Below are 25121 nucleotides of genomic sequence, written 5' to 3'. Positions count from 1 at the left end.
CACACACACACACACACACACACACACACACACACAGTGGAGATGACGTGAGCTCGGGGTCAGGGCTCAGACCACCAAATAACCAGGCAGCAGCAGCAGCAAGCTGGAAGCGATTAAAGTCGGTGTATAATAAGGATGGAATAGAATCGTGAAACTAATAGGTAGTACACGAAAATACTATCTAATAATACTAACTCTCCCAGCTAAAGTGCCTTGTACTTTTGCATCCCAGTTTTGGAATACACTGCCATATGGCTGATTTCCAACAAGCTGGAAGTCCTGTGAGAAGGAAGCCTACAGCGGTGTTGTTATTGGTGTAATGGGGTGGGTGGGTCCTCTGCACAGATGTTGCAAGCTCTCCTTATCCGCTAACGGCACACATCTTCAGACAACACTACAAAATGATAATAACCATAACAATAATATTCACAATAGTAATAGGTGTGTGTTGTTTATTGTATTATTTACATGTTAAAAAAGGAGGGGGGGGGGGTTAGCTGCATCTGTATCTCACCGTCTAGATTTTCTCTGTCGCTGATGTGCTGGAGGTTGCAGCCCGTGTCCTCCCGGCTCAGCTCCGGCTCCGGCCGGTAGGGCTCGAGCCTGGAGTGGTTGTTCCTCCTGTGTTTGGGGCTCGAGGACACGCAGCAAGAGGTTGTATTCCCCATGGTGGAAGCAAGTTTTGGTTATAGGTCCAAAAAAAAAAACCAACTGGTTTCTTCAGCCTTCTCCTGGCCGTGCTGATAACGTTGCCGACAGAGAGAGAGAGAGCGCGCAAGAGCAAGAGAGAGAGAGGGAGGAAAAAACGGGGCGGTAACGCGGACAGACAGACCTGATGCAAACTACAAACCTCGGTATCCGTTAGCGCTGCACGCCCTTCCCCCGAGTCTACAGCAGACTGCGCTTCGCCGGTGAAGTTCTATCATTTAAAAGGCCGGTAAAACGCCGAGGTAGGCTAATAAATCAGAGGAGTAGCCCGACGTCTCCTTCCAGACGTCCAGATAGCGCCTCTATTTCGCAGCCGTCGGTTTCACACTCCCCGGTTTTCAGATTCCCTCGCCTTGTAATTTCCGTCCGAGCGTCCAGTTATCTCCACAAACGCATTTTGAGATACTATTACTTTATCGCGACACGAATGCATAAGTGGACATGTTTTTTTGCTCGTCGGGGGAGATATTTTAGTTCGCAGCGCTACATGGTTGCCGATGTACTGTAGACTGCTGCTGCTACATCCGCTGTTGTGTGGCTTTCAGGTGCTGCCCGTAAAGTCGGATTTTCGACACTAAGGTTAAGAAATGGCTTCGCACTTTTAAATGCATTCAGTAGGCCTATAGTCGAGTCGTGGTTAACCCCCGGAAGCCAGAGAGAAAACTATTATAACAAAAAATAAAAATAAACCAGGGAAACTAACCACCTCGTTTGATGTCCTAGGTACTTCATGATATTGTGGCATTGTTTGTCGTTGAAAACAATTGTCAAAGGGCAACGTACAGTAGTAGTATTCATTTTTTTGCCTTCAGTTACTCACTCTGCATTCCTGCTGTTTGTAGTTTTGTACTAAATTGTGGGAGAAGGGTCGACGGCTAGATGTATGCAAATTGAAAGTGCAATATCCGGTAGCACGTAAACATACCTTAAAAAGCTACAGTATTACGGCCATGAGAAAAGGTTCCGGTTCAAGTGGGTGGTTACAATGTAATAAATGGACATTTGTGACAGGCACTTGACGAACGGCCTACAATTAGGTAAGAAATATATAAATATAAATACAGACTATAATAGAAAAAATATTCTCAAGTGCGTTCAGGAAGTCCGTGAATGATTTATTCTATTCCACTAATATCTAGAGGCAGGAACCTATAATCAGATTCAGAATCAGCTTTATTGGCCATGTATGTGTACACATACAAGGAATGTGACTAAACTAAATACACAAAAACAAGGACAACAAAGTAGAACAAATGTAAGCATAAACATTTAACTACTATGTACACCTATAAATATATTTGCAAAGTATATATATGAACATAAAACACAACAACAATGACTAGGAGACGAGGACAATTAATGGAGATAAAAGTGCAATGATGCAGAGTGCAAGGATGCTTGAATAAATATGAAAAGATAGTCACAAGATACTTTATGTGTCACAGGATACGTTTTGTGACGATAATATGTAGTTTATAATAACAGTGTACTAAGAATAGGCCACCTAGCAATTGTTTTTTGTTTTTATTTAACAGGTGAGTGATTGCTGTTTATCCCTGGGTTATGACATGTCATGGACCCAAACATGGACATCTGTCATTTCCTTCTGACTCATATTTGTGAGTGCCAGTTAACTACACGATCTTGCCTCATGACGGACGAATCCACCGGGGCTTCGCTTTGCCTGTGACAGAGTGCTGCTCATACTAAACCTCTCCGCAGGACTGAGTGAGATTAGCGGAGGTCATCGTAAACAGGGTTTGGTCCCGAGGAATAGCCTAATCCCTTTGAGGTGTCATCCATGACAGGCAAGACAATATGGACACCTTGATGGCACTGTTTATGCTGGAGACCGAAGAATGTGTGGACATTGACACGACCAGGCGTGGTGCTGCAGTGCAGCCTGCTGGTACTGCACCTGCATTGCATTTAATGAGACACTACATACGTTACATCCTGCCTCCGGTGTTTAAGAAAAGACGTTTCAAAGCTGCTTCAAATTCTGCAAACTAAGATAACAGACTGAAGCATTTTGCACATTACAGCCAAACCAAACTACGCAATGGACAGTGACTTCACAGGGATGATGACGTGTTTTAATTGCTGCTGTCTATAACACAAAGCACTCCATCTGCTGTCATTAATCCAGACATTTTTAAATATTTAAATGCAGTAGTCAATTCACTGGGACAGAATTTATTTTTCCCTGCCCGTGCATTCTGCAATGTTTTTTTTTGTCTCTTGGAAGGCTAAAGTTGACTGTGTTTTGTTATAGACTGGACAGGAATAAGGTTTCACAATAGGCACAGGTGTTCAGTGCAGGTCTCAGTGGTATTGGACTCTTGCCTCGGTTGTTTAGTTTCCATGATGTCCACCCAACAAACTGCACATGGGGGGAGTGAGAGAGCGGGAATCACTGCACGCAAACATTTTGCACATCTTTAATTGTGGTGTCGAATTGCCCATAATCGTAACTATTAAATCAGTTCCTCACTTTTCTTTTTACTGCGACAAATTCTTGGGTATTCGAGACGTTGGTTGTATCCACTAAGTCAGAGAATGCCATCACTGAGAAGAGAAGCGGGCCAATCATTTTCTTCCACATCCACATTCATCTGTGTGTGTGATTTATGTAAGATGTGTTCAAATACATCCCCTTCTTCCAGCATGCACTGCGCAACAACGTGGTGGTCGTTACACAGCATGCGTGTCATCTACCAAAAGATGTGAGAGGGGGGAGAGAGACATTGCTTTGGCTCTGCCGCTGACAGTCGTGGCAATCGAGTCATCTCTGAAAGGACAGCAAATCAGGTTCTAAGCAGAAAAAAACCTCCAAGGTTGAGACTCACGTGGCACTAAAAGCTTATAATGGAACTATGTGACTGTGTCCTACATCTATATATTAACTGTGTGTGTGGGGGGGGGGGGACACAGAGAGACTGAGCAAAAACTTTATTAAAGCAAATACATTAAAAACAATGTCAATCAGAAGGGGTGATCATAACATAACAGGTAAGGTGTTGCAGAGGAGAATAACAAAACACCAACAGAGAACCGAAACAATTAACTTCTAAATTCAGCCACGTATACAGTAAGTTAATATAATTCCATAAATGTGTGTATTAGTTAACCAAATATACACTTATTCAAATAACATAAATACTTTTTTAAAATAGAAAATACAGGGTAAATCTGCCCAAATAAATATATAATGCCAGAACAGATTGTGGTAGGTCTTTACATTAAATACAAAGGAAGATGGGTGATAAATGCAGTGGGTGTTGATTGCTGGTAGTGTGCTTGCATCAGAGTTTCTGAAGTAGAATACCATAAAACCCAAAACATTGCTCTGTGATGACCCGATTCCCCTTTGAGCATTTTGGCTTCTGGGAGCATTTCCAGAGCAAAACAGACCCTCAGAAAGACAATCAATTGATACAAGATTTTAATAGAGCCAAATATGTTATGATGACTGCGAAAGCCTTGGCTTCAGATATTGGCAGCACGTTCCGATGTTCGTTGTCATCCCGCGCTGCAAGTTGGCCTTCAGCATCGTATACTCTGTCTCCAGGAAGGCGATGCGCCTCTCCAATCCGCCCATGTATTCCTTCTTTTTCCTCCTATATTTTCCGGCAGCCTCCCTGTTCAAAGGGACATAAGCTCCTCGTAACACTCACTGATAATAACCCTGACCTGACACAAGGTTCTTGTTGTTGCTGGTCACGCCAGACACGTTGACATCATCGTGTGAACACATTTTTACAGCAAGGACAGGGAGTGTTTTGTGCGAGTGTGTGCATGTGTGTCTGCATAAGCAAAGACCTCAAGTCATACCGCAGAAGGAGTCCGCACAGTCAAAGGAATCACTCGGCTTTGTGTCGGTAGATGTCCTTTAAGGCTCTAAGCTCCTCAATCAGAGTCTTGTTTTGATTTTCGAGCTCGGCCACGTGATTTTCGAGGCATTTCACATATTCCTTCTTCTTTCGTCGGCACTCCCGGGCGGCTTCCCTGGAAGCAACAACAACAGTTACCGTGAAGAAGAAGAAGAAAAAAAAGAAGCTTCTTGGCTTTTTCTCCCAGATCCAACAGAGAGCCGCCCATGAATCAGTTTACACCAAGGGAAAGAGAAAAAGCTCACATTACAAAAGCTACAAAACGGGGTTCTCGTGTGGGCACGGAATGTTTAGACGATGGTGATTATGACCGTGTTTGTGACACCTTCTGGATAGGACGGGAGTCAAGGAGCAAAGGTGGAGAAAGCTAAACCCAGGTTGCCTAAACCTAACTAAACTTACGCCTGAGGGGTTACCTAGAGCGTTGATATAACGTGGTCATTAGTGAGCTTCAGAGGTGCTGGTACAGTAGGTAACAGTACAGTAACCGTCTGCTGGCTGTAGCTCCATCATCATCACGAGCCACACATTCACTGATACTAATATAGCTAATGCCGGCTGATTGATGTGGGTACGGCTGATGAGAGTGAATGGTCCTCTCTACCTGTTCTTCATCAAGCGGAGCTCCCTCTTTAGCAAGGTGTCTGGTGGTTTCAGGGAGCTGCGAGCGCTGGCCCCCGCCCCCTCCTGGGGGAGGCTGGAGCTGGTCGAGTTACCCGAGTTGCCTGGGGAGACACAAAACAACACGTCTGTCAACAGGATCGGTTTGCACCAGCTGTTTGTACGTCCGTTACGGACAGCGGTGTGGTGATTGTTGATGAGGTGGGTAAGTGCCCGGGGAGGAAGTGGGTGTACGCTCATATGTATTCCTACAGTACACGGACTGCAACCGGTAGATACTTGAAACTTCAGAAGGGATTTTTTCCACACAAGCTGTGTAAACGGGTGATTTATTAAGTAAAAGTCTTGAGATTAAAAAGACTTCAGTGATGAGTAAATTCATCAAGCAATTCACTAAGTAACCAGGAAGTCACTATCGCATCACAAGCTGTAACATAACTGCAGAAATAGACATATACATCAGCAATAATTGCAAATACTTCTTAAATGTAGGGATTACTTTGTCTTGTTTTTCAGCCGTACATGGAGATATACGAATGAGAGGGACATGTTTTACTATGCGAGCCTAACCAGCGCTGTTTGGTCATTTTGGCTGTTATTAGCGTATCATTTGGTAACTTCATGTATTGTTATTTTTTTTGTAAAATGTCATTTCAAATCGTCCTCGATTCCCGAGTGTTGGGAAAAATATGTTGGCCAGAACCAATTACTTCAATATCATTTGCACAATGCATTTGCCAGCTAGTTTTGTCAATTTGGTCCGTCGGCCATGCGTGCACGAAATGTAAATATAAGAAAACAACAACGTTAAGTTTGAATCTAGGAAGATCTGGTGCAACACGTCAGTCGGTCTGTCTATTATTTTCAATTTAGTGACAGATAGAGCTGTAACACACGGCACACATAATCCTGTAACTCTGAACTTGTGTTCCTAGACAGCAGACGCTCTTACTCTCAGAGATTCCATGAGAAATGTGTCAGAGAGTGCAACCAACAACACTGCGGTGAAATGCAGGGTCGCTTCCAAGGCTGTGCTGGATTGATAATAAATAGATAACGTGACTGAATTCCACATTTAATTCTCTCCCCTTCTATCCACTCACATCAGTGTGTAACACTGGAAAAAAGACAGAGAAACGGGTGCCACTCTTATCTACTTCTTCTGTTCATTGTTTGCTCCGCGCCAGCAGAGCTCACTGCCCCCTCATGGCATACAACGCGTTGATGAATAATTCCGAGATATGCTGGAATCACAAAAGGGAAGTGCATATAATCACGGCGTGGCCGGTGACTGACATCAACGTACATCGCATTTGGCTGGGTCGCATTTACATGTCGCTGCTGAGGGAGGGCCTGTTCCAGGGAAAGCAGTGACGTCTGCCACTGCTTGCTAATATGCCCTGAGTGGGCAGAGTATCGAAGCATTTCACACAGAGAGAGGGAGAGAGAGAGAGAGAGAGAGAGAGAGAGTAACACAGGGAGAGAACATGACTAAGGAGACAAGCAAACCCTGTGAAAATGTTTGTCGGAGTAAGCTTGTTGCTGCTGATTGTGGAAAATGCATCTAATATTTCAACGGTCCTTTGTTACTTTTTAAGAGGAGCCCACTCGTGATGTTATTTGAGGAAATCATTAAGCTCTTGAACAGTGATCTGGGAGAAAACATAAACGAATGTGTAATGTCTGAAAAGCCGATCACAATAACCCAGATCTTTTTTTTCAACTCCAATACAAGTTAACTGTACATTTTGCCAAACTGAATGTTGACATTCAAAATCACTAACTATATTTTCAGAGATTCCTAAATGAGTAATTCAGCTGAACAACAGACCTGTCAGTAAAAGCGATGGTGGCAAACATACCTGTTTCTGTCTCCTCCCCAGTTACAGCCATACTGTCTCTACTCCCAGCTCCTTCCTTCAGACTCTTCTCTCTGACTGAAATGTCACCACAGCCAACGCCGAGGCTATGTGTGCAATTTACAATTAGAGGCACTGACATCACCATGACATCACTGGCCTTCTGATGTCAACAGTGTGGTTTGCCCCCCCCCCCCCACCCCCCCCCCCCCCCCCCGACGCAGCGCTATGAGTCAGGGGCTCTGCTGTGTGTCTTTGGGAAGGAATGTTCTCCAGCTCGACCGGAGCGCAACGCTGAAGATTGACGGTCCTTTTAGAGGCGGAGAGGATTTGGAATTCAATCACTAAAAACACGTTTTTTTGTGGTTAGAACTTCAATGTGTGAGCCAGATGAAATATTGTGTATTTTCATTACTATAATCCCAATGGAATATCTATAAACTGTTGTAAAGAAGTGTTTTACTATTAAGCCAGGTTTCTCATATAGCCAAGTTATTAGGTGCATGTATGTGTAGTCGCTGTGTGATTCGTTCCTGACCCAAAGCTAGGAAGGAGCTGGCTCCCTCTGTCGGCTTTACGGAGGTAAATAGAGGACCTACTTTTTTAAAGGACACATGACAACGTCCTATGTTTTGTTTGACAATTTCTCAGCCATTGGAGGAGAAAGTGAAGCATATTTACAGGAAACCCTGAGCAACTGTCCCTGTTTCCTTGTTTGCTACCCATCCTAGTTATTTAGTAGTAGTGGTCTGGAAATTTAGGGGGTTACCTGGAAATGTTCGACCATTCTTCGGTTCATCCATCGCCTTCTTGTTGTACACAAGGGTTCTCGGTGGGGGCTGTGGTGTTTGTGTGCTGGTCGTGGTCATAGAAGCCAGGTTCTGTGCCCTTTCAGGGAGGAAATTGACAAGACCTCCTTGAGGAAATCCAACTGGGAAGGTAAAAAAAAAGGTGAGGTTATGCACTTATGGCAGGAGAATCTTCCTGTGAAAAGGCTCGTCTGATGGTGGGGAACACATTGGAGCACTCAGAGGAGACTATACAGGCAGAATGGGAGAGGAGAGACTGCAAGCAGAAGACCAAAGTCAATATTCAAACCCTGGACTCTTGAGCACCACCCTGCAATTGTGTTTTTTAATGTGACACTTCTACAATACACACATAAGTCTGGTTTTCAAGTGTTACCTGGATGTGGGATAATATAGTAGTTCTGCGCCATATTCATCACCTCCCTATAGCCTCCCCCATAGCCTCCGCCATAGCATTGAGGGGCGCAAGACTGCAGCGGTGGTGGTGGTGGCATGCTGGTCATACGCATGGACGGAAGGTCCTGTGTGCTCTCATGCCGGAACTTGACGGGAGGTCCGAGAAAGAACCCAACTGGGAGGGGAAAATGGTTAAAAAACAAAAATCAGGGAATTCAATTTCCCAATCTGTGATTACAGCAACAGTAAAGCATCTACTCTTTTCATACAGTGTGTGATACTTGTCTTAATGTGGCAGTTTATTGGTGTGTAAGATTTAAACAACTTTGTCAAATACACAAGATGTGAAAAAAAACAACAATGTGGCAGAAACGGAAGGAGTTACCAACATAATGTGTCATGACAAAGGACTGAAAAAACTACTACAAAACAACAACAATCAGTCGAGATGGGTCAATTGTGCTTGCGAGACATGAAGCACTGTCTGTCAACCCCTTATATATACATAGTGGTATGTCTATTACACAACTTGGGACCAGTGATGCTGTCATGATTTTGAGACTGTTCCAGGGCACACACAAATAATGAACTTTAAAATGAAGGCTGGTAACACGTCTGAACATCGAGCAAGCTAAAGACCGAGGTACTTCCCTCGGGAGTTGGAGAAGACCAGAACAGAGCTAAAAGCACTATGAATATCGGATTGACATTTGCAAACGCAACTCCGACCCGATGATAATGTCGCTCTGTGTCTGCTGGATGTGAACGTTGACAACGGTTTAATGACACGTCAGCCATAACAACTTTTTAAGCCAGGAGTCGGGTGGTGGCTCTGTATCTGTAAGCTTGTTTTAAGCTATTTTATTTCAAACAAAAGTCACTTTCTATAACGTTTAAATATCAATTTGTCTACCTGTAATAGTAGTAGTAGTAGTACTGTTAAAAGGGTGGAAGATGTTGCTAGTAACGGTGTCACAACAGTGCGTGGAGGAAGTAATAGGACGAACTGTGGTGGGAAATGGGTTTTCAGACATGCTTACTCTGGCTGTGGCCGGTCTCCTGGTAAACAGGTTCTCCAGGCTGATACTTGTCTTCGGTTTTCACTTGGTTCATTCTGACTGGCACTGACTGGGGCTGCTGATCACTCTGATCTCACCTTGGGGATCAGAGAGGGTTACAGTTAGGGTTTTCATGTGTACACAAACAGCGGGGGATGTAAGGCAATGTTAGGTGCAGCGAGATAATTACATGAGAGTTGCTCCCCGAGCTATTACTTACTGCTTTGCCACTTAGTCCTCGTCTACCTGGTAGCTCCAAAAAGTTTATACTTTTATTACTTTGCTAGTAATACAATGGCTTGATCATTTAAAATATAACCAATCAGTGAGGCATGATGCTTTCTCTGCCTTGAATCAATGAGTACAGGCGGAATGGGGGCGGCTAGCTTGCAATCAGCCATCAGAAGCAATTTCTCGGTTACACAAAATCGTATAATGTCCAAATATTCATTTTTGGTTGGCATGGTAACAGAGACAGTGTCACTTTCCTGTTTGAGAAAAATGGGCCTTAGATGTCTCCCTCTGCTGGTTAGGTAAATTAGCTATCGATGGTTTTCTGTCTGGTTAATTTGAAGGTTGAGTCAAAGTTTGACAACATTTACAGCTACCAATAATTTGCCAACCGATCTACATATTGCAGTTAGATAATAAATATAAACGCACATCAATTGATGATTTTGGTCAAGCTATCTAAAACGGATATTTTAGCTAACCTAGCATCTAAGTTAGCCGATACTTCCTCATATTGACCAATGTTAACTAGCTAAGCTAACTTACCTAGCGCTAAATAACATGCTAATTTACTTATTTTTACCGGTATACTCACATTAAAGTGTCCTGTACCTGTTGTATGTAACCTGGTGAGCTTGAACTGAATAAACGATGCTTCAGTTAATAATACACTGTCAGTTTGTTTGTTCTTGTTGCTATTTAAAATCTAGCTAACCCCAAAGAACATTAGTCAGCACATTTTCGACTATTCTGATTGGTTGATTTTCTTCTATTCCTGTTGCTAAGTAATGCGATACAATCATATCCATCCTATTTTAAGCTCCTTTATGGTTTCAAAATGTAATTTGCCTCACAGACCATTATTTGCGAACGACTTTCATTTCTTTGTTGACATTTATCTCGCTTAATTAACTGTCATGTTTGTGTCAATTTATGGTGGGGGATTTATGTAAAACTAAAAATATCACAGGAAATAGAAAACTTAAATAGCTACTCAGTGAATACCCGTGGTGAGATAGAAACGAAGTGTAATTATAATTTACGATGAGGAAAACATGTTTACCCTCTCTGATCATTCAGAACAGATATACAATACAGTACAGATTAGATTAACGTTATAACCTACAAAATCTCCTCAAAGGTTTCCGTAGTTTTAGGCGATACCATCAGCACACCATGCATATAGGGGTGTTCTTATGGCTTGGATCCGTGTGCACTCCGCGTTTTCTCAACATTATGCATGGATATACATAATACATTCTTTAAAATCGAAAATTTCTCAAAGACAATTTACTATGTTAAAGAGCGGCACAGCGTGACGACCAATTTACACTTGTTCATAACACACCCCCATCTAATACAATGGTATAGTCCCAGAGGTAGGAAAGACCTGTAAGTGAGACAAATCAAGCCTGTGACAGCGGAGAAACTTGAGTTTTATAACAAATAAATACCGAACAGAGGTACGTACTATTCAAAAGTCCACGATTGACCTCAACAACCTGTTTTGTTTAACAACAGCACCATGTTTTGCCGAGCTGTCAGTACAAATGTGGGGACATTGCAAAGCAGATGACCATTTGCTAGCGATAGCTGAGCTATCGTTAGCTTCCTGCTAGCTGACGAACAGCCTCAAAACTGCTGGGACCTGAGCAGGAAGAAGTAGCATGCTAGCTAGAAGCTAGCTAGCCTTTTAGCTAGCCATCCTATTTTGGGATTGGCATTCCGCTAGCTAGTAACCTTAACTTGGCTGCCTTTATCATGACTGTAAGAAGGCTGTGCATTTAGTAACGTTGACACTTCGTTGTGAAAGACGGATACTGGCATATGTGAATTGGATAGCAGAAAACTGCATGAGGATGTTGCAGTGTTTTCACTGACGTGAAATCAACTGGTATGAATGACGAGAAACAACACAGGGCCTAGTTTCTCCTACTTGCAGGTGATCTGTGATTCTTCTGACACAGACATAGAAGTCTATATATTTTTTATATGTAACAGTCTCTTGGTAAGTTGCATAGCTAACGTTACATTAATTGATATCTGATGGTTGTCCCAATGTGTTCACTGTTGAACGTTAGCATTGCCTCCATGAACTTGAGTCCAATGTTTATCTCATCTGTTGCTACTGTAGTAATGTGAGCAGCTGTTTTATCAGAGACTTAAGTCTGTTGGTGTACATGTTCACTTTACTCTTTATCCTTACATCTATTTAATGTTACTCTTGATTAATGCTTTTTTTTGGGTTTTGTTATTTATACAAACAAACACATTTTTGCTTAATATTGTTATTACTATTTACAGTGCCAAGAGCTTCATAAAAATACCATGAAGATGTTTTCCACAATTATGTTTATTGGTGTATTGTGTCACCTTGCTAAGGATGCATGTGTATTTCTTTTTTTTTTATGCTACTGCTTACGCCTGGTTCACTAATAATATTAACATAATTATTTAGGAACTGAATTGAAGAGTTACTCATTTTTTTTAATTCCTTTACTCACTTCTGTATTCCTGCTTTTCTGTTTTTCTATCAGACTGAAAGAGAAACAGTACAATGTCCTTAAAGCCGCGGGTGGTGGACTTTGACGAGACATGGAACAAGCTACTGACGACAATCAAGGCTGTTGTGATGCTCGACTATGTGGAGAGAGCCACGTGGAACGATCGGTTCTCGTATCCTATGCCAACTTGCTCCATATTGAAATTGAAACTGCAACACAAGATTTTTTTTAGAACAGGGTTCATGGACAGAAAGTCATCCAGCTGCTTAGTGCAGTGAAGCAGGTACCAGCTTGAATTTTATGTATTTGACTTTAAACACCAAATATGGCTAATTAAGAAAGGCAGATCAGTTTTTCAAAGAGTTGTCATTGATATGTTCAGTGGCAGGTGTGAAATTAGCCGGGCAGACGGCAAGCATTAAACTATTCATTTATTTGCAGAGAATCGCAGCATAAGCCGTATCTAGTATTCCATACTACATCTCTATTAACTGTATATTAACATCTAAACATCATGGAACCACATTTGTGCTCATTTCTATCCTAAATCCCCACACCAGCGACATTTATGCCTTGTGCGTTGCATACCCAGAGCCTTTGGGTGAGAGATTATACACAGAGACCAAGGTGTTTCTTGAGAATCATGTTCGGCAGTTGTACAAGGTAAGCACTCGCGAAAAGCATTTTTATTTCTGCATTATGTCTTCTTTCCACAATGCATGTAACGCTTGTGTGTGTGTGTGTGTGTATTTTCAGAAAGTCCTGGATTCGGAGGAGAAGGTTTTAGTGATGTACCACAGATACTGGGATGAGTACAGCAAAGGAGCTGACTACATGGACTGCTTGTACAGGTAACATTGCCTTAACCTTGCTTGAATTCACAATGGTGTTAGAATGGTTGCCTACTTCGTTATGTTGTTTATTTTGGCATATTTTTCAAGTACAAATGAAGGACGTGTCCGTAGTGGACCTGCTGTTGGCTGTTGTCATTGTGGTGTGTTGGACTACAACTTCTAGCAGAAGTCGTGAGCCAAAGCTGGTGTCTGTCTTTGTCCTCCTTGGCTCTTCTAAGTTGGATCCGTGTGTCAAGTTCCTTAGATGCAGGACGGTCTCGTTCTATCACAAGCTCGCATAAAGTTTTTGTACACTTGTAAAATTACCTTGAAAGCGCAGTGCCGTTTCCTGATCCATTAAAACTCAATACTCCCTTGGAGAGCTTTCAGATCTATTTATAAGTTACCAGACTGTCATACATATGCCTTTTGTAATTTATTATGTCAGCGAGAGTGAGAGAGAGAGGGCGGCTCTTGGCTTTAGTGGTGGCATAGCTGTGTTGAGTTCTTAATATAGAAGAGGCTCGCCTTCATCTGATGTCTGTGAATATACATGTTTATATTCGCATCTTGTCAAACACAAATCACCCTGTTGTGGAGGTTGGACTGAAGTGCCAACTGAATCAAGTGATACCCAACACGAGCAGTTATATTAGCAGTCCTTGGACACTTGATGCTGGTATTTAATGCTCGTCAAAGATCGATGGCTTGAGGGACGTCAGGTTGAATGTGATTGCCGTACTGCTGATGGAGGCATAGGGTGCAACGAGATGTTATGTTACTCTCTATCGGGGAGCAGAAGTTATAGACAGAATGTTTTGTTCCCTTTACGGTCATATATTCACGCCCTGAAGCGCAGCCACCAAACCCGAGTCAAACCTCCAGCACACTAGTGCATCACAGACCTAGTGAAAAGGACAGAATGAGCCACCGAAGGGACTGTCACATCCAGACACTCGTGTGCAGCGATGACCAAACAGTCCCAGAAACCCCCTTTGAACAAAACCCATGATGCCTTGCCCCTGTTCAAATGCACCCTCACACCTTGAGGCAGTGGAAGACCCTTGCTGTTGTAGGCCAGCGGGATAGCCTCGACAATCCAGTGAGAAAGCCGCTATTTAGACGGGGCTTTGCATTTGTCCGGATTAGCAAAACAGACAAACAACTGGGCACACAAGCGCACACTGCGAGTGTTGTCTATGTGAGCGTGAAGCGCACACACACAGGACACAGGGAAAAAAGCCTTATGAGCTCAAAAGCCACAGAGATAATGGCTGCAGGGATAATTTTTAGTCTTTTGCATATTTACTGAAAAGCCCAGAGCTTGAATGTGCGGCCGCCACTGCTGTTGCTGCCTGCAAAATGCGGACACCGCTCTCCGGGAGGCGAGCTAACGCCGCCTCGACACATATCGGTGGAGGCTCAGGGGGGGGCCGAGTGACAGGCCGGGACGGCAGCCCCAGTTACTCGAAGGCTATGCCTCGAAATCTCAGATACTGCCTGTGGGCCGAGTGTATCGCCACGCAAGCGTCTGCGAGATCTGTGGTTGTAAACCAATCCCTCGGGCTGATCACTGAGCGTTTTGAACTTGTAATGTTGAGTCGGTAGGTAGTAGTTCAACACTCTCAGGTCCAGAATAGGACCTAGTCGTCCCGCCATTCCTTGGGATAACAAAATCTCTGTAATTGTTCCCGAAAAAGCCCGAATGATGTGAAACTGCTTTCAATGGAGGGATTTGATATGATGTTCATGATGAAGTGGATCCAGCCTTTACTTTATCAGAGGTGGTGAAGTAAACGTGTGTGTGTGGTCAATGAGCCACACAATGGGGAGATTTATTCCTGATAAGAAGTTATAGTATTATTACAAATTTTTTTTTTTTTTTTTTTTTTCTCACAATATTATGACTTCATACTCACATATGAGCTATTAAAGTCCATGAGTCTTTAAATGAATGAAAGCGTCATTGACGTGAATAGATGCCACATGCACATGTAATAAGGTTAACGACAAAAAAGAGGAGGGAAGAGTAATTCCTGTCCAGTTGATCAAGTTGATCTACAGGAGAACAAATATTTGAAAGCAACACAGAATGTCTGAGAGCCTTACTGTGTTATATTCCATTATATTTTTACCTTTGGAATTGTTACCTGGCTCATCATTTTGTGTTTTCCTTTACATGAATAAATACATTTCCACTATAAATTGAAGAAATGAAGTGTCTTTACGCTTATGTTCTGGGCCCCACCGATGTTAATACCAAACCTACGCTCTTGGGAGCTACACATCATTTTAAGGTGGACTAACTCAGCCTGCATAGACCAGCTGTGGTGAAAGCCATCACAATATGTGTGTCAGTCTGTGTGGTAGATATTCTGCGAAGTCGCTCCTCGCTTCCTTTTGAGAAATGTTGAGACACAGCAGAGATGTGTTGAGACACAAGCTCAGTCTGATGCATTTCAACATCAGAGTGCGTGTCGGATGAACAAGTGACATCGGTGTAAAACGCATCGTCCTCACGCCGATGCTCCGTGTGTTTTTAGTGCAATAAAGAAACACGGCCTTCTGTCAGAGCGGCATTAAACGTATTCTAGTAGCGTGTGTTCACCAGCCAACAAGGTCCCTCTGTGTGTCTGCTGTTGGCTGCTGGGCAGATAGTGCACCGTGTGGGTTATCAGAGCTCTTTCATTTGATCCACGGTTAACATATCTGACATATGATTCATGCAAGATTAAGACGGGATTCTTCCGTGAATATAATCTGATTTGATACAGATATGAATAACCTGCGTTTGACCGGTCAATGAAACCAATGTTGGATCTAAACACACGGATGTGTTCCATCAGCGCAGTTCCACAGTTTTCCTGTGACTATTGGGTAACCATTGTGTGTCACTGGAAACCAGGAAGTTGTCTGTAAGGAATACTACATCCATAATGTGTAGCGGTGTAGAGAACAGAGCTCCCATAAGTAGCTGCCTTTTGTAAACAAACGGCAGAAAAGACTTCTTGATATACCGCGGCTCATGCTCGTGTTTAATATATTATAAAATCAGGTATTTTCTCTTTGATATTCATAAATACAAATGCCTTTATGTGTGCCTCTGGCTCATTCACTGTCCAGCAATCCTGGAGAGTTAGTTGTATGCTTTCATTGGCTCACCTGACACTCAGCAGGCACAGAGCGAGTTACGGTGCCCAAAGAATGACAGTCTCACGCAGCCCTCCATGAACTCAACTTGTAACTAGAGGCCCACACACACACACACACACACACACACAGACAGACGCATTACACACGCGAGCTATTAGACGTCACCTCCTCAAACTCCTCTGGATGCAGTTGATACCCTAACATCTTGACCTCCTACCCCACTCTGCTCAGGTACCTCAACACTCAGTTCATCAAGAAGAACAAGCTAACAGAAGCAGACCTACAGTACGGCTACGGGGGAGTGGACATGAACGAGCCGCTCATGGAGATCGGAGAGGTATTGGATATGGACACTTATGCTCCCATTAGGGTTGTTTAATATGAGTAGGGCTGGAAACACAATAACTGATAACAACAAGCACATTCTAACTCAGATGTATCCAGATTTATTTATTCAGTATTTGTCAAGTTAACACAATAGTATACAAAACCATGTGGTTATTTCTAATATGGTTATTTCTAATAGACGATTTGTTCTATATTTTATATTAAGTGAAGTTAAGTGCTGCCTTTTCATTCGTCTTTGCAGCTGGCGCTCGATATGTGGAGGAAGCTCATGATCGAGCCCCTTCAGGCTGTCCTGATCCGGATGTTGCTGAATGAAATCAAAAAGTATGTTTTTCACACAAGTTGAGCCACAACTAGTGACCAAGATGAATGTGTCTGGCTCTCTGCAGTGGTAGAGATAAGAGGGACACTTTCACACTGTTCATGTCTGGATTCCTCGTGTCTTCCAGTGATCGTTGTGGGGAGAACCCTAACCAGAAGGTAATCCACGGGGTCATCAACTCCTTTGTTCATGTTGAACAGTACAAGAAGAAGTTTCCACTAAAGGTGAGACAACAAAGTCCCCCAGAGGATTACAATTGTTTGCATTATGGTTTTATATCGGGTTATTTATGCAGGCAAAATTCAAAGACGATTTTTTATTATTTTTTTGTTGGCTGCTTAATGTCTTTAATCAACATCTGTGTGTTGTACAGTAGCCGTTCATATAGGCCTGTGTATATCCGTTCATACTAAATCCTACGCGGGCCACGCCCTCTTCCTCTGTTGCAGTTTTATCAGGAAATCTTCGAAGGGCCATTTCTGACAAGAACGGGAGAGTATTACAAGCAGGAAGCCTCCAATCTCCTGCAAGAGTCCAACTGCTCACAGTATATGGAGAAGGTAGGAGAGATGGACGGATAAAGCCTGCGTGTGTGTGTGTGTGTGTGTGTGTGTGTGTGTGTGTGTGTGTGTGTGTGTGTGTGTGTGTGTGTGTGTGTGTGTGTGTGTGTGTGTGTGTGTGTGTGTGTGTGTGTGTGTGTGAAATCTGAACCTATTCATATCAAAGTGAGAACATTTTTTAAAAGTATGTTATATTGCTTGACGGTTCCAATGGCACATTACTTCTACGCAGACACCACTGGATTCTAATTCTACAAATAGTATCAAACTAACAATAGTGGAGCCTAATCTGTATCTGCGACTGTGCTGAAATATCCTGTTCGAACCGAATGGATGGACAAAAAGTGTCCCTCTTCTCTCCCTCCAGGTGTTGGGGCGGTTGAAAGACGAAGAGATGAGATGTCGGAAGTACCTGCACCCCAGCTCCTATGCCAAAGTCATCCATGAATGCCAGCAGCGGATGGTGGCGGATCATCTGCAGTTCCTGCACGGGGAGTGCCAGAGCATTATTCGGCAGGAGAAGAGAGAGGGTCAGTGCAGCGCGGGCCCCTCCGTGTCCTGATGCGTGCATCTGTTTTTGTGTGACGCAAATGGTTCTATGTACACACATTGAGTTTTGTGTTGTTTTTGTCCAGACATGGCCAACATGTACACCCTGTTGCGGTCCGTGTCCAACGGGCTGCCCCACATGATCCAGGAGCTGCAGGTCCACATCCACAACGAGGGCATCCGAGGCACCAGTAACCTCTCTCAGGAAAACGTCAGTACTCCAGCACTGTGTGTGTGTGTGTGTGTGTGTGTGTGTTGGACGTACAGTATCGTGGATTTTCAAGCTGCTGCAAGTTGTACCGCTGGAGCTCGAAGGCGGCTTGATTTGACCGCTTAATCTCTTTTAAAATAATGATTTTGTCTGTTAGTTTTAACTGCAAATCATTTGAATGCAACCTTTTGTCTCGCTCTTCCGGCTTCCCCTAGATGCCAACCCTGTTTGTGGAGTCGGTGCTGGAGGTTCACAGTAAATTTGTTCAGCTCATAAACACAGTTCTAAACGGAGATCAGCACTTCATGAGTGCACTCGATAAGGTAACTGAACAGCATACTCATAACGGTTACTAGATTGAAAACGTGAGGTTGTGTTTTCCTTGTGTACTTTCTGTAACTGCATATAACTACAGTTCTAAATGTGTTAAAGTATAACTATGTACACGTGGTGATGTTTTTTTCTCAGTTGGACTGAATGTGTTTATTTGATGTCTCTCTCTGTCTCTCTCAGGCTTTGACGTCCGTGGTGAACTTCAGGGAGCCCAAGTCCATCTGTAAAGCCCCTGAACTTGTAAGTGCACACGCTCGCATACAAACGCACACACACATACACACACACACAGTGTTACACACAGTGCCCTGACCAGGTCGTGTCCCTCCTGGTGTGTCTGTGCAGCTGGCGAAATACTGTGACAATCTGCTGAAAAAGTCTGCAAAGGGAATGACGGAGAACGAGGTGGAGGACAAGCTGACGAGCTTCATCACGGTGTTCAAGTACATAGACGACAAGGACATCTTTCAAAAGGTGACCAGAGTTCCTCTGATGCTGCAGTATTATTAAAACCTTGACTAGGAGGGTGGTTTAGTCCATTAGTTGGGTCCTTATTGTCCCCAAATACTCCAAAGAGACATTCTGTTTTACAAGTTCTCGCTTTTCTTTCCCACAGTTTTATGCCAGAATGCTAGCGAAGCGGTTAATACACGGTTTATCATTGTCAATGGACTCAGAAGAAGCCATGATCAACAAACTAAAGGTAAATGCAAAGCTGAGCGTTGTTTTCTCTCTCACTTGTTCTCTTCTTTATGACCCCTTCCGTTCTCCATCCTCCTGATTTCATTTTTATTTTTTTACAGCAAGCTTGTGGCTACGAGTTCACGAGCAAACTGCACAGAATGTACACAGACATGAGCGTGAGCGCCGACCTCAACAACAAGTTCAACAATTTCATCAAGACGCAGGAGACGGTGGTGGACCTGGGCATCAGCTTCCAGATCTACGTATTACAGGTGAGGAGGACTCCTCACGCATTCAAATCTAGGAGTATCGCTATATCCACCCGGGCTCCACCGGGCGTCTTCAGCTTCTGCTCCCGCGTCGTTTTTTCAGTACAAATGTGTAATGTTGTGGTTGATGCCATGTTGGTTGCAGGCTGGAGCCTGGCCCCTCACGCACGTCCCCTCCTCCACATTCGCCATCCCTCAAGAGCTAGAGAAGAGTGTGCAGATGGTGAGTTTCATCACAGGTATCGGTGTATCCTGAGTTAAAGGAGCACAGTGCTAAATAACGTCCTGTCTTTTGTTTTACAGTTTGAGTTGTTCTATAATCAGCACTTCAGTGGGAGAAAGTTGACTTGGCTGCACTATCTCTGCACAGGTAACAGAGACACACACACACACACGATTTAAAGCAACAGTATCACACCCAGGCTGGTCCAATCATGGAAGGGAGGAAAAAATGAAATGTAATCAATGATGATTATGTTCACAAAAAGCGGGCTGAATAGTAACGTAGCTGGTTCGATTGTACTCGTCCGTGTCTGCTCGTCTCTTAACAGGTGAGGTGAAGATGAACTACCTGTCCAAGCCCTACGTCGCCATGGTGACCACCTACCAGATGGCTGTGCTGCTGGCCTTCAACAACAGCCTGACGGTGACCTACAAGGAGCTGCAGGACGGCACCCAGATGAACGAGAAGGAGCTACAGAAGACCATCAGGTCCCTGCTGGACGTCAAGATGCTCAACCACGACTCGCAAAAGGTCGGTGCGCTCATGTGCAACAAGTGCAATTGAATCGTCTGTGGTGACGGGTGTTGATTGGGAAGTTTCTGTTTATTTGCACCAGATTGCCTTGTCAAGTCTTTGTCCGTGTGGAAAGCATTGATGTTAATTTGAGTCCTCTGCTCACAGGAGGAGATCGAAACCGAGTCCACGTTTTCGTTAAATATGACTTTCACCAGTAAAAGGACAAAGTTCAAGATCACCACGTCGATGCAGAAAGACACACCACAGGTCAGACAAACGCTCATCTGAATACCGCCTCGAGTTGCGCTGCTGTTGCCCTGTTGTTAAGCAGCTATGTCGATGCCCATAATCCACCTCGTCAACGTATCTGTCTGACCATTAGGAGATGGAGCAGACGAGGAGCGCCGTGGACGAGGACCGCAAAATGTATTTACAAGCTGCTATAGTGAGAATCATGAAGGCCCGCAAGGTGCTCCGGCACAACGGCCTCATCCAGGAGGTGGGTGGAAGTCCTCTGTGTTCAAAGCCTTTTGTTGAGATTTCCCTGTTTGTAACAGTAGATTAACTGTTTACCCGCTGTTTGTTTTTCTGCAGGTCATCAATCAGTCCAAAGCCAGGTTCAACCCAAGTATCAGCATGATCAAGAAGTGCATCGAGGTGCTCATCGACAAGCAGTACATCGAGCGAAGCCAGACCTCGGCAGACGAGTACAGCTACGTGGCGTAGGGGGAGCCCCCTCCGCACAAACACTCAGCCGGCAGACGCAGGTTTAAAATCAATAACAAAACAGACTCATTCATCCATTTCGGTTTTGGACTGTCGCTGTCTGCTGTGATTCTACGCGCGGTGACCCAAAAGGCAGGACTGGTGCCTCCATCTTTTGAAAAAAACAAACAAGAAAAAGGTCATCGTGTCAACGTCACGACAGCCAGCTAACGCCACCTCCCACGAGACCCTCCTCCCCGGCCCCACCCACCGTCTGATTTTTAAGCTGTTTACAACATCACCAGTGCCACGCACCCCGTGCGTCAAAAACGACAAAAAGAAATTGCCTATCGCTGTTCCAGAGGGAAGAGCCGATAAACATCGACCGGAAAAATTAAGTTTAAAAAAAAAAAAAAAGGAAAAAACCTGGGGAAAGAGTGAGTTGTGACACCATTGGTGGCTAATGTGTAGCCACCAATGACACTATTGGTGGCTACACATTTTTAAAAAAACAACAAAAAAAACATGCTTTCTTTTCTCACGTTTGCAGTTGTGTGTTTATTTTAATTTTCTTTGTTAAATGTACTGAAGTTAGGAAAAGATATTGTAATAAAACTGGTATACTGACTATTGTATCTACTTTCAAATGTAAAGAAAAAAAAACATGAGGTGACAAACATGATCCTGCTGCTTGTCAAATAAATAAATAAAAAACTGAAAGGTTTTATGTAAACATTTGTCGAGTGTATCCATATGTCAGTCCTCTCTGGTGTTTGTCATGGAACGTGTACTCTGATAGTTGTACCACTACGCAACGGGTGCTTTTCTGATTTTAACATGTCAACGCTTTAATCAAGCTGATCTGCTGTCTAAATTGGTCGAATTTAGATGACTAAATGTGACGGTATTATTAGTGACAGCTGGGTGCAATAACACCAGTATACCGACCAGGCCTCTACCGTGAAGCAGCTGCAGGGATTTATCATTTGAAAACACTGAGGCTTCGATCTGTTTGGGTGAAAACTGAGAAGAGGAACAAAGGAGCACAGTGAAGCTACCAACAACGACAACAATGGCTTTGATTATGTAGTTTGCTGTGAGACTCGAGTCATCTCATCATGACATCAGCAGCGCAGCAGTTGGCTCAGGGGTCTCCAGCAACCCATTTAAATCACAAATCAGTTTCAAGGAGACTACAGAACAGAACAGAGTCCACTGGATGTGGCCCCAGACAAGAGGACTTTTTCACGGCAGGCATTTTGACGTTATTAATAACTTTAACAATGGCTCAGTTATATTCAGTTACAGCCAGCCAGCATGCACTACTACCTGTAACTGAAGCAGCGAAAAATCGAATTCAGACATAAAAAACGATCGTGTGAAAAGCTTTCCCAGCATTCATCTCTTTTAACATTGGACATTTAACATTGACTCAAATCACTCAGTTCCCAATCTTAAATATAGCAAAGTTAATAGTAAAAAAGTGAGTTACTTAAATTGAACGAATTCGAAGTTGCTTCAAAACAAACAAACAAAACTGCGTCACGCGCACATGCGCGTTCGGTACGCAGCGTTCATGACTGCTGCCACTGCAGGCGCAGGGCGAGCCCCGTGGAGCCAGTTGTGCAGCTGATAGCTGTCCATGGTGCTGACGCAGGCACAAAGGCAGTGAGACAATGTCATTCACCAGGAGGGGAGATGAAGCGGTGTTTAGTGGTGTTCAGGTGTCCACGAGACGCATGCCCGAGGAAAGGGGGCATTGAGAAGAGAATGTCTCGTGTGTCGCATATCAGCCGTGTTTTATGTAATAATAATAATAATAATTTATGGATCCAAATGATGGCATACATGCAAGCTGGAAAAATAATTTATCCCACTGCATCCTCTTCTTTAAACGTTATATAGTCTTTTATCGTGTAAATATTTGCTGTGTAGGACCTCGTGGCGCAACGGTAGCGCGTCTGACTCCAGATCAGAAGGTTGCGTGTTCAAATCACGTCGGGGTCATATCTTTTCTACCTAACTATTAATTAAGAGCAGGTTTGTTCACAAACATGAAAATAACTACTGACAACATATCACAGATTAGACCCTCTAACGTGCTTATGTAACAGTCAATGTACACAACAGACTGTCTGATGTATCTCCATAGGGTGGTATGGGGAAAATAAACCAATGCAAGGGCAGTAGACATCTTTATTCAACTATTTTCCTTTCATATTCACTTTGTTTGGAATTGCCATAATAGAGGCATTGTCCATACACACAATGACACAATGTGAGCTTTTACAAAGGGATGAATGTGACCAACAGGGCACCTAAACTGTCACTTCAATGGCTGCATACAGACATCAACATATGTATAAATACAATTGACCCTGACGTGATTTGAACACGCAACCTTCTGATCTGGAGTCAGACGCGCTACCGTTGCGCCACAGAGTCACACAGAACAACTCTGAAGGTCTCATGTGGAAGACACAGTTGTGAGGAGGAGCACAGCACAGCACAGTTCTCTGACAACTTCAGCCATCATGGTTCATTCCTCCTGCTTTACTGCACGTCGCTGCCATGGTCCCAGTTGTATTCTGATGGTTGTGTCCCTCTAGTCTGCCAAGCTTTAGCAGGTATCAGGTGGAGGGGTGTGGACCTGACAATATGCGAACAGGCCCTGCGCTGTAGTACATCGTAGTACAGCCCAGTCCTGTCTGTGTGTACACCCTGAGGTGAGTTGTTTTTCCTCCCTGGTTCTTTTTCAGAGATCGTAAAGATGAACTCAATGGAGAGCAGACTCAACTTTGCAGATATTCAAATTAGAGGAGAATCGGAGGCCGACAAATGATCAGTGCATTGGTTAGAAAACACAATCATTGGCTCTGTCCACTTATAATCAGACTCACCAACCTTAGATCCTCGACTTCCCATGTCCTGTTTGCTATAAAGCCATGTTGGTGACCAAAGTCAGTTTACTGGCATCATTTCAGAGGATTTCTGGGTATTAAAATCTGTCAAGGTGTGATATGTATCCCCCCCCTGTCAATAAGTGTCTCTAAAACCAATACTGCCAGAGAACAGAACCAGCCATCACTTAAATCTTCACACCATCATTCATTACTCACTCCTGCTCTCTATTTTTTTTTAGATATAAAAGCACACAGCAGTGTATGTATACTCTGATGTATAGTCATAGATGTCACATGGGGCTATTTATACTATCAATAGACAGATTTAAAATGCCATATGCACAACAGGAAGAGTTATTGTTGGGCTACACGGGGATCAAACGTTGCAAGACAGAACGTGCATGCAGCAAAACAAAGCAAAAGCATCTGGCAGCATTGGCAAATCCATGACATCAGAGTGCTAACACCATTCTCTGTGTTCACAGTGTACACTGGCCTCAAACACAGCAATTACAGGCTCTGAACTTAATCCACACAAAAGAGAGATTCCTGGAGAAGAAAAGGTGTAACGCATTTCAGAGCCAGCAGATGGAGCCTCTCAGCTATCACTAAATACGTCGTTGTAGGACACATTGGGTCAGTGAATTTTATTATTAGCCGACACAAACATGACACTTGTTTGAGTCTTTGTCTTTTTCATTGTTCATGGTCTGCTGCAATAGTCAAAGGTAGGGTTGGATTGTAGTGTTATGTTTTGAGTTGAGCTGTTAGGGATTCATTATAGAGTCAAGGTGCTGCAGTAACAACTGTTAATGGGTGTCATAAGGGAAACTTGATTTAACCCCAATATTGGGAGGGGGCCTCAGCTTGCATCAGATTGTGGTGGTGGCAGAGATGCCATTTAAGTCCTGTTTGACATTGTTATGTGTGAGTTAAACCACACACCGACAGTGTTGCAGTTCTGCAGGGTGCACTGCAATGAATTGCTGTAACTTTACGGTGGATTTAAAAACAGTGTCTTACAGTATTTCATAATAACGGTAACATATGTTTAAATGTTCATCCCTCGCATGTAAATGAACAGTTAATGCCGTCAATTAGCCGTAACAGCAGACTACTGTAATTTAGCAGCCATAATACAGTATTTTCTGTGAAGTGGTGGATACATGCTTCTCTATACAAGTTCAGTGAGTCACGATCCATCTACAACGTACTGTCTATTGCAGGTCAATGCGTCTGTAATGACGATATATAAAAATGTATATATATTATTTATATGTTATTCTAACTGCTTATTGCCTACAATAAACCTGACTTTGGACACAACAGCTTCAGTTCATCCTTCTGAGCAACAGCCATGTGGAGATCAACCGAGGAGTCGAGGTAAAGTTACGCTTATCACCCGACATTCAAAGTCTCCAGTATTGTTTTGT

The 25121-nt window shown here is 43.4% G+C and overlaps 3 protein-coding genes, 1 long non-coding RNA gene and 2 other non-coding genes across 11 annotated transcripts in view; 3 read left to right on the top strand and 3 right to left on the bottom strand.

The window, feature by feature from the left end:
• ccny (cyclin Y) overlaps window positions 1–1581 on the bottom strand; it is a 30342-nt gene extending 28761 nt beyond the window's left edge. For 2 of the 4 annotated variants that reach the window (XM_076112594.1, XM_076112596.1), the window contains exon 1: window positions 515–1581. In XM_076112594.1, coding sequence (XP_075968709.1) covers window positions 515–668 — 154 coding nt within the window. In that variant the 5' untranslated portion in view covers window positions 669–1581. The remainder of the gene's footprint in view (window positions 1–514) is intronic. The other 2 variants (XM_076112598.1, XM_076112597.1) reach the window with 2 other exon arrangements.
• LOC142971874 (uncharacterized) lies at window positions 592–3587 on the top strand. The gene is made up of 2 exons (XR_012959422.1): window positions 592–1745; window positions 2244–3587. It is a non-coding gene; the product is annotated as an uncharacterized LOC142971874 (long non-coding RNA).
• A 58-nt stretch (window positions 3588–3645) lies between these two features.
• LOC142971871 (uncharacterized) overlaps window positions 3646–25121 on the bottom strand; it is a 49498-nt gene continuing 28022 nt past the window's right edge. The window contains exons 1-6 of one of the 3 annotated variants that reach the window (XM_076112602.1): window positions 9327–10915; window positions 8267–8461; window positions 7851–8012; window positions 5206–5326; window positions 4543–4716; window positions 3646–4349 (exon numbers count right to left, since the gene is read on the bottom strand). In XM_076112602.1, the coding sequence (XP_075968717.1) occupies window positions 4572–4716; window positions 5206–5326; window positions 7851–8012; window positions 8267–8461; window positions 9327–9399 (696 nt within the window). In that variant the 5' untranslated portion in view covers window positions 9400–10915 and the 3' untranslated portion in view covers window positions 3646–4349; window positions 4543–4571. Of the gene's footprint in view, window positions 4717–5205; window positions 5327–7850; window positions 8013–8266; window positions 8462–9326; window positions 10916–25121 lie in introns of those variants that run through there. The other 2 variants (XM_076112601.1, XM_076112599.1) reach the window with 2 other exon arrangements.
• Window positions 10930–21518, top strand: cul2 (cullin 2). The gene is made up of 21 exons (XM_076112593.1): window positions 10930–11038; window positions 12113–12251; window positions 12640–12742; window positions 12836–12930; window positions 16297–16402; window positions 16655–16737; window positions 16863–16959; window positions 17185–17295; window positions 17663–17825; window positions 17931–18055; window positions 18271–18378; window positions 18569–18628; window positions 18734–18862; window positions 19005–19091; window positions 19192–19344; window positions 19487–19564; window positions 19645–19711; window positions 19893–20095; window positions 20246–20347; window positions 20463–20579; window positions 20675–21518. The coding sequence occupies exons 2-21, from the start codon at window positions 12133–12135 to the stop codon at window positions 20804–20806; spliced, it is 2238 nt and encodes a 745-aa protein (XP_075968708.1). The 5' UTR covers window positions 10930–11038; window positions 12113–12132; the 3' UTR covers window positions 20807–21518.
• Window positions 22721–22792, top strand: trnaw-cca (transfer RNA tryptophan (anticodon CCA)). Its single transcript has one exon. It is a non-coding gene; the product is annotated as a tRNA-Trp (tRNA).
• Window positions 23159–23230, bottom strand: trnaw-cca (transfer RNA tryptophan (anticodon CCA)). Its single transcript has one exon. It is a non-coding gene; the product is annotated as a tRNA-Trp (tRNA).

This window comes from Anarhichas minor, unplaced genomic scaffold (assembly GCF_050575085.1).
Source record: "Anarhichas minor isolate MPS153535 unplaced genomic scaffold, ASM5057508v1 ptg000050l, whole genome shotgun sequence".
In the NCBI taxonomy this organism is placed as follows: Eukaryota; Metazoa; Chordata; class Actinopteri; order Perciformes; family Anarhichadidae; genus Anarhichas; species Anarhichas minor.
Note: the sequence above shows the minus strand (reverse complement) of the source record. Positions and strands in the feature narration are given on the sequence as shown.